Here is a 9,444-nt window from a genome sequence, read left to right as displayed (position 1 = left end):
TCTGGATTTCCCCGTGTTGTCTCCTGCTCTTCTTCTTCTCCCCCTACCCCCGTTCCATTTTACCACTGAAAAAAGAAAACAGTGGAAAGGGGGAAAACAAAAAAATAAAAAAACAAAAAAATCATTGAAAAATTGGAGAGTTTAAAAACAACAAACATTTTCTGGCAAAACATTCATTTTCAGAAAAGGCTACTTTTTCATTAAAAAAAATCAAATGAAAAAAGTTGACCAGTTCTACTTTACATTTCACAGGAAACAGCATCAAGACCTCATCCCATTTCTCACCTTGAGGAAACAGCAGATAAATTACTATCTATTTCTGAAATTTAGTTTAACTGTTTTGCTTCCTGGAACCAAATATCCAAAATCGCACAAAAGGCATCTGAATGGAAAGTCCTAGTTAGAGCCATTAAATGTTAACTCCGTTTTTATTTTGTATGTTTTTCTGCCATGTGTATACCACTTTTGTCCAAGAGAGGTGCACCTATAAATATGCATTCAATACATATTTGTTAAGAAACATATGGGTGTGTGTGTGTGTGTGTGTGTGTTCAAAAGCACCTAAGAGATCCAGGTGCTTCTAAATCTGTTAGGGACTTTTGAAACTCTCCCCGATTCTTAACAGTATGAGTAACTGGTGAACATATTTATACTCTGAGTACCTTCCTTCTATTTCCAGAAACAAAACTACCAGATGACATAGTTCACTTAACCAAGGTGAAGAAGTGTGCATGTGTATTACCTTTTGTGGGACTCACAGTAGCTAAAAAATACTCTTGTATGTCTAGGAAGGTCTTTGGGATCAACTTGGAGTGCTGAGCAAACGATTGTGGGCCACTGGTGCTTGACGGGCTCAACCTTATGTTGTGGGTAGTGTGGAGCTGCACCTCTACCGGGAATGCTCCAGAGAAATGGAGTTCTCCTGGGCACATAGGTATGCAGGAGTAGTATGCCACTTGCAGCATCAGCATCCCTCAAAATACTCCTTACCAGCTCAGCAGTCTGATGTGGCTAGAGGTGGGGCTATTTCTCTACTGCCTTCCTATCCCCTTTGAGGTGGCTTGCAACCCTGGGCACACAAGGAGGGAGTAGTCCCTACACTCAGTAGGGCATGGAGACAGCAATTATGCTTAGTCACTGCAGAGGGTTTGCAAACTGGAGAGAAAGATTCTTGCAACCTCCCTCATTGCAGTTGCCTAGCATAATCTGTTCCTGTAAGGACAGAGAGAAAGCACTGTCCCTTTGTATATCAAACACAGTCAAGGTGATATGGTGGATAACTCTTAAGGCCCAATCCTTACTCAGCCAAAACAATTGTGGGAGATTTGCCTGAATAAGGACTACATAACTGGGCCTTAAAACAATTTACAACAGTTATTCTTACAATATGTACTTATGTCTACACGCAAATGCTAGGAGTATGGGGAATAAACATGGAGAACTGGGAATCTTAAATAAGAGAAATGACATAAGAGAAATTGAGTACTTGTGGCACCTTAGAGACTAACCAATTTATTTGAGCATGAGCTTTCGTGAGCTACAGCTCACTTAATTGGAATCACTGAGACTTGGTGGGATAAATCTCATGAATAGAATACTGGTACAGGAAGGACAGGCAGGGAAAAAAGCGAGAAGGTGTTGCATTATACATCACAAATATATACACTTGTTCTGAGGTCCAGAAGGAGGTGAGAGACAGACCAGCTGAAAGTCTCTGAGTGAAGATAAAAGCGAGGAAAAAACAGTGGCGACGTCAAGGTAGGGGAGTCTACTACAGGACCACCAAACCAGGAAGAGGAGGTAGATGCGGCAGGAGCAGCTGAAGGTCCATAAAAGTGTGTGTGTGTGGGGGAAATGGTGCCTGAACCGTGGCCCTACTCCCATGCTGCCCCTTCACCCGAGTCCCCGCTCCCACGCTGCCTCTTCCCCCCAGACCCTGTGCCCTATTCACTCCTCTCTGCACCCTCCCTCCTGTCACTCACCCTTATGGCTAGTAAAAAGTGGGGGGTGCATGACCCCCTAGCCTCTCCTGTTCATGCGCCACTGAGATGAGTCATTTCTAGAACAATTAACAAAAATATCCAAAACACAAGTAATTTTGGGGAATTTAAACTGCCCAGGCATCTGGTGGAAAAGTAATATGAGACAAAACACAAAATCTCCCATAAGTTCTTGGAATGTATTAAGGACAAATTCTTGTTTCAGATGGTGGAGGAAGCACTGAGGGAGACAGCCATTTTATACTTGATTCTGACTAACAGGGAGGATTTGGTTGAGAATCTATGGCTAAAGGCAACTTGGGTGAAAGTGATCATAAAATGATAGATGTAATGATTCCAAGGAACAGGAGGAGTTAGAGCAGCCAGATAAGGACAACGGACTTCCAAAAAGTAGACTTCAACAAACTCAGAGAAGAGAACTGGTAGGTAAGCTCCCATGGGAAGAAAATCTCAGAGTTCAGGAGTGCTGGCAATTTCTCAATGCGATAGTTTTAAAGGCAGAACAGCAAACTATCTTGATGTGAAAAAATGATAGAAAGAATAGTAAGAGGCCAATATGACTCCATCAGGGGCGCTTTAATGACCTGAAAATAAAAAAGGAATCCTACAAAAAGTGGAAACATGGACCAATTGCTAAGGATGAATACAAACGAATAGTGCAAGCACATGTGAACAAAATCAGAAATGCCAGGGCACAAAATCAGTTACACCTAGCAAGGGACATAAAAGACAATAAGAAAAGGTTATTTAAATACATTAGGAGCAAGAGAGAGATGAAGGCAAGTGTAAGTCCACTACTTTGCAAGAAAGGAGAGCTAATAACGAATAACATCAAGAAGGCTGAGGTGTTTAATGCCTATATTATTTCAAAGTCTTCACTAAAAAGGTTGTGATCAGATACTTAACACAATAACTGTTAACAACCAGGGAGAAGAGCCAAGGCACTAGGCCTCACTGACCACTTACAAATGGACAGCTGGAAACAAGTCTTGCTTATCTGTGTTAGCATTATCAAAATCCTTATTAGAGTGAAAAGAAAAGGAGTACTAGTGGCACCTTAGACACTAACCAATTTATTTGAGCATAAGCTTTCGTGAGCTACATCCAATGAAGTGAGCTGTAGCTCACGCAAAGCTTATGCTCAAATACATTGGTTAGTCTCTAAGGTGCCACTAGTCCTCCTTTTCTTTTTGCAAATACAGACTAACACGGCGGCTACTCTGAAATCTGTTATTAGAGTGATAACATCGTGTTTAGCATTTAGATTTTATGGAAGGCTTGTAGGATGCTGCATGTATTAAACCTACTTACAACGTCTTTATTCCATGTGATAAAGTAATGTTTAAATCTTTGCTCTGTAACTATAAAAATGTTTGTTAAGACCTTAAACTCCCCACAGTCAGGGGAAAAGCATTACCAAGTGTGAAGTATTAGTTTACTCCAAGAAGTGTTATCTCCTGCCCATCAGAAAGGGCTGTTGAATCCAAATGGGCTATTGAGGAACACAGACTTTATCGAATGCTCCCCCCACCCACCCATGGAGAGGTTATGTGCTGGAGCACTCATCCCTTCACCTTGGATTCTGGGGTGAGAGGGGATAAAAATCCCTGACAAGGAGAATCTGGGTTTCTTTACGCTGTTTTAGACTAACCAATTTATTTGAGCATAAGCTTTCGTGCGCTACAGCTCACTTCATCGGATGCATCCGATGAAGTGAGCTGTAGCTCACGAAAGCTTATGCTCAAATAAATTGGTTAGTCTCTAAGGTGTCACAAGTACTCCTTTTCTTTTTGCGAATACAGACTAACACGGCTGTTACTCTGAAACCCGTCTTTATGCTGTCTGAACTCTGAAGGTCAAAGATTCCTAGACATAAACAAGTGATCCCCAAGCTGCTTGGCTTGGGTTAGCTCCAAAGGACATAAAAACTTGCTTATTATATACGCGTCTATTACCTTTTGAATTTAAGCTTGTACCTCATTTGTGTGTTTATGCTTACCTGCTTTAATCTTGTAAATAACTCTCATTTCTTTTCATTTCTTTTCTTAGCCGGAACAAGGGCTGTACCAGGGGAAAGGATTGTGCCCAGACTAGGAAGGTGTCCAGTCTGTGATAGAAGCTTCTTGAAACATCTGAGGATGAGATTTCATCTGTAATCACTTTTCTTACTGTATCAGGCTTAGACTTGCATGTTTTATTTTGCATGGTAATTCACTTTGTTCTGTTTGCTATTACTTCGAACTACTTAAATCTTACTTTTTGTATTTAGTAAAATCACCTTTTACTTATTAATTAACCCAGAGTATGTATTAATACCGGGGGAGCGGGGGGGGGGGGGGGGAGGGAACAGCTGTGCATATCTATCACTATTATAGAGGGCGAACAATTTATGAGTTTACCCTGTATAAACTTTATACAGTGTAAAACTAATTTATTTGGGGTTTGGACCCCATTGGGAGCTGGGCATCTGAGTGTTGGAGACAGGAACACTTCTTAAGCTGTTTTCAGTTAAGCCTGCATCTTTTGTGGGATGTTGTTCAGACCTGGGTCTGTGTTTTCAGCAGGCTAGTGTGTCTGGCTCAAACAGGCAAGGTTCTGGAGTCCCAAGCTGGCAGGGAAAATGGGTTAGAAATAGTCTCAGCACATCAGTTGGCAGCCCCAAGGTGGTTTCTGTGATCCAACCCACCATAGACACCAAGATGGAAGAGGTTTCACAATTTGGATGACAGATTTGGAATTCAAAATTACCTTGACAAATTGGAGAACTGGTCTGAAATCAACAAGATGAAATTCAATAAAGACAAGTTCAAAGTATGGAAGGAAAAGTCAAACACACAGCTGCAAAATGGGGAATAACTAGCTAGGCAGTAGTGTTGAAAAAGATCTGGGGATTATAATGGATCACAGATTGAATATGAACTAACAATGTGATGCAGCTGCAAAAGAAGCTAATATCATTCTGGGATGTATTAAATGAAATATCATTTGTAAGATAGGGAAGGTAATTGTCCTGCTCTACTCAGCATTGGTGAGGCCTCCCCTGGAATACTGTGTCCAATTCTGGGCACTACACGATAAGAAAGATGTGGACAAATTGGAGATTCCAGAGGAGAGCAACAAAAATGATAAAAGGTTTAGAAAACCTGACCTATGAAAAAAAGTTAAAAAATCTGGGTATGATTAAACTTGAGAAAATAAGTGGGGAACCTGATAACAGTCTCCAAACATGTTAAGGGAAAATCTTTCTAGCTATAACATTAGTTACGGACTGGAACAGGCTTCTAAGGGAGGTTGTGGAATCCCCATCATGGGAGATTTTTAAGAACAGGTCAGACAAACACTTGTCAGGGATGGCATAGGCGTACTTGATCCTGCCTCAGTATAGGGGGCTGGACTCAATGACCTTCTGAGGTCCCTTCTAGCTCTACATTTCTATGATTATTACTAAATAGATTAGTAGTTTGTAAGCTAGAAAGTCTAAAACCTGGTCCCTAATGCTGCTAGTGCCTTTGAGTAGTGTATTTGATCATCCAAAGTGAGTCAATTGAAAAAAGTAAAGCAAGATGATTCCTCCCACCCCAAAAATTCTTACAGTTTTAAAACCACAAAGCAGTGTCAATATCATAGGCAATGTAGTTTTTCTAAAAATATTGCCTTATTCTAACCATTATGATGTACAATGTCCCTTTAAAATAACGTGAAAAATGCTGCAGAAATGAAGCACTTCGTGCTTTGCATGTTATGTAGTCACTTACACCTGTGCCAAGCACCTGTACAAGATGTTACCCACCAGTGTGCATGGACAGTGTTGTACTGCCACTTTGCCCAGCTGCCAATCAATGGCTACACAAAGGGCAAGAAGGTAGAGAACCAGGTCCTCACAGCGTTTGGATTTTGTAGAGGGAAAGACAAATCTTCAGCTGGGGAAATCGGACAATCTAATAGCTACCCTAACTAGCCATCACACCAGGACTAGCCAGTCATCAGACATGACTCTGCATAGTCTAGTACAAAGGCAAAGCGCAGCTGACTCTCACCCTGCCGGCGGCAGTGTGATTCCCAGGCTGCTCCTGCGGAGCACCACGGCATCAGGCGGGCGAGCTCCGACCCAACGCGAGGGCTCTGCCGCCCACTCCGTTGGGACTGGGGCCTCCGGAGGCGGGGAGGAGGCCTGCGCCTTTAAGAGGCTGGGCAGGGGAGGGGGCGGCTGGCTGGCTGGCGGCGTCTCCCGTGCGCGCGGGGGGATCCTGCGCACTGGAGCTGCGCCCTGCTTGACAGGCTGCGCGCAGGCGGCGGCGGCAGCGGCAGCCCAGGGCTCTCGGGCAGCCGGGATCAGCCGCAGCGCGGAGGCGGAGGCGGCTTCCAGCCATGCAGCTCGCCGTGCGCTCCGGGCTGCTGCTCCTGCTGCTGCTGCGGGCCCGCGGGCTGCGGGCCGGGGAGCGGAGCAGCAGCGCCATGGAGGAGATCGCCACGGAGAAGGAGGCGGAGGAGAGTCACCGGCAGGACAGCGTGAGCCTCCTGACCTTCATCCTGCTGCTCACCCTCACCATCCTCACCATCTGGCTCTTCAAGCACCGCCGGGTGCGCTTCCTCCACGAGACCGGCCTGGCCATGATCTATGGTGAGCTGGAGCCGCGCGGCCGGGGTGCTGCCCCCGCCGGTCCAGTGTACGCCGGCTGGGGAGGGGGCGCGGTTCCTGTGCTCTCCGCGGCGGTCCGAGCCAGGGGGCGGGGGGATGACCCGGGCTGTGGGGGAGGAGCCCCCCCCCACCGCCGCTCCTTTTCACTTTCCTGTCCCCGTGTAAACGCGCGTGCCCGTGAGCTCCGGGACCGCACCGCTTGTAACGAGACGCCGGCTCGAGTAGTGTCTCTGACCCTCTTTCCTCTTGACTTGTCTCTTTATTGCTAGGCCCTCGGGCGATCCGGCTGCGCTCCCCCTTCCCTGGCCTGCCCGCCCGCCGACAACGGTGTGGGTGTGTGTGTGTGTGTGTGATGGATTGGACGGGACCCTCTTTCAGTTCTGATTTCCCATGGAATGGGCTCAGGCCGTGATTGGTCGGTGTGAGGGAAGCGGAGTAGCCAGGTGTTTCGGTGCCACTCTGCGCTGAGGGGTTCAGTCGCGCAGTGATGGGTGGCGGAGGGAGCCTTCCACAATAACATGGGAGGGTGTGGGTGTGTGTGTGTGGAGCGGGGGGGGGGGGGGTGTGTTGCTCTTGTCTGTTCCTCTCTGCTCTTTTCTCAAACATGCTGTTTTATTCTGATGAAGAAGGCAGACATCCTCCAACATGCATGTGGTTGGGCTCTGTTTTTTATACCACGCTTCCTTTTTGTCAAACGGCTAGGAGACCCAGGAATGTGAAAAAATAAAACCAAATAAGAATGAGCTGCCTTTTATGGTAAGTGACAAGTCCTGTAAAATCCATGTCAGGCCAATAAAGCCCCCTCTTGCATAACTTGTCTTTGGTGACAGTTTTTCAGGCAGCTTAGCTTGGGGACTTGCTCTGGACCATAGCAAAGAAGAAAACACCCATTATGCCTGTGAGTTCATATGTGGGGTATAGTATCCAAGATGAACAGTTTTCCCCCCATTATGTATATTTGGGGTAGCTGTGCTCTGTACCACTTGCATGGTTGTATTATGTCATTAGAGTGTTCAACACGAAAAGGGCTCTGGCTTTTCAACCAATTTCTCTGATTTTAGGAAGCTAGCTTGATAAGATAATTTATTCTATATTTCTTGTGCTATGTGCACACAGATCATCTCCATCATTACTTTGAAATATAACTTAAACAGTGCTGCCATGGTGAGTATTTCACAAGATGAAAAGAAGCATCATTAAACGTTCATGCACTCTGTCCTGGTAACTGACTGCCAAAGAACTGCTATTTTGTTGTCTCTGGCACCCAGTACTTGTTGGCTACCAATTGATTATAATGGAATTAGATATCAGGAAACGTTCACACAGTGCATCTTAAACCGTCTTGGTTGAATAGGCAATGAAACAAACAGAGCATGTTCTTTTTTCTTTTAAAAAAAAAATCCATCTGTAGGACAAAAATAAACGACACAGCAGAACAGATGTTCACACCTGCACTCTGTGTAGCTGTTAGTTCAGATATGCTTAGTCCCACAGTCTGCTGTAATTAATGAGTGGTGCAGGAGCCTGCAGGTAAACCTGTGCTGATGGTTTTTACACACATACACACACAGAGAGAATTCTTAAACACTTAGTTACTCAGAGAACATAAACAATTTTGACCATAAGATATCATCAATTTTAAAAATGACTTGTCTGTCTGTGATTGGTAACTCTATTACTGCTAGTGGAACTTCTTTTCTTTCATTAGGTAGACCAGCTCTTGCATCATAATGTAAAACACCTACTTGAAATTTGCATTTACTAACTTTATCCTAAGATCTGATCACTTGTTAAAACAGTGGAACTTTCCTCTGTTGATGTTTTTCTTAACCCATCCCAGTCTCTTCTTACTCGCTGGTCTCTTGCTGCATTGCTGTGCATTTCATTTTACACACACGCACTGGTGCAAACTTAAAGGTTAAAAAGATTGGCAAATTATCTACTAGCATAGAACTACTTAGCACTCGAATAACACTTTGGAGGTGTAAAGCACAGTACAAACATTAATTAGAAAGGAAAGATTACAATCATATCATGCGTGTTACTTTGTTACTGCCTTAATGTAGTCATCTTCAGAATTGCTTCAGGTGGGAGTATTTAAAAACAGCACAGTATTCTAGACTTAAGTGGTTTTTTCTTTTCATTGTATATGAAAGTTTTATGTACATCAAGGGCTTAAAAATATCTATTGATAGTGGTGTGCGTTTACTACACTTCTAAAATACGCACATCTTTTTTTTTTAATAGGACACCAAGGGTATTTGAATGTATCATGCTTACCTCTTGAGATGCTTTTTGGCACAAAATGTGAAATACTTAAATTGGAAAAATCTTGGATTTTAATTAAATGCAATAAATTTACTGTAACTTTTAGGCCTTGATACTTAAGATGGTTCCCTAGCTTCTGATCTTTGACAGAAAAGTGAAATTTCTATATTCATAAATCTCAGGAAATATGGTATTATAGGCTTTCTTGTTATGAATGCAAAAATGTCAGGGGAAATGTCAAAACATTTAGTTACTACATGATCCTGGTGCTTGAGGAAAATGTGGCTATTGTTACAATTATTACATGTTTTCAAACAGCAACTCTTAAAAGTTTTAGTATTTGGAATGCATAGATGAGCTTCTTTGTTCCAAGGTTATAATATATGATGTGCTTGCTTTAGAACACCCTCTTGCCATGACACAGCAGACATCTGAGGAGAAATATTTAAATGAGTTTGCTGCTTTTTTTGCAGATGTTAAAGTCTTCATGCCAATAAAGCTATGTCAGGGTCTGTCTCACATTATTTAAAAATATTG

The 9,444-nt window shown here is 43.5% G+C and overlaps 1 protein-coding gene across 1 annotated transcript in view; it reads left to right on the top strand.

Moving 5' to 3' along the window:
- The first annotated feature begins 6,368 nt into the window (after positions 1 to 6,368).
- SLC9A7 (solute carrier family 9 member A7) overlaps positions 6,369 to 9,444 on the top strand; it is a 125,213-nt gene continuing 122,137 nt past the window's right edge. Inside the window, exon 1 of the mRNA XM_077815003.1 lies at positions 6,369 to 6,621. Coding sequence (XP_077671129.1) covers positions 6,369 to 6,621 — 253 coding nt within the window. The remainder of the gene's footprint in view (positions 6,622 to 9,444) is intronic.

Source organism: Eretmochelys imbricata, chromosome 1 (genome assembly GCF_965152235.1).
Source record: "Eretmochelys imbricata isolate rEreImb1 chromosome 1, rEreImb1.hap1, whole genome shotgun sequence".
Classification (NCBI taxonomy): Eukaryota; Metazoa; Chordata; order Testudines; family Cheloniidae; genus Eretmochelys; species Eretmochelys imbricata.
The sequence above is the reverse complement of the archived record's forward strand: the minus strand, read 5'-3'. Positions and strand labels throughout refer to the sequence as shown.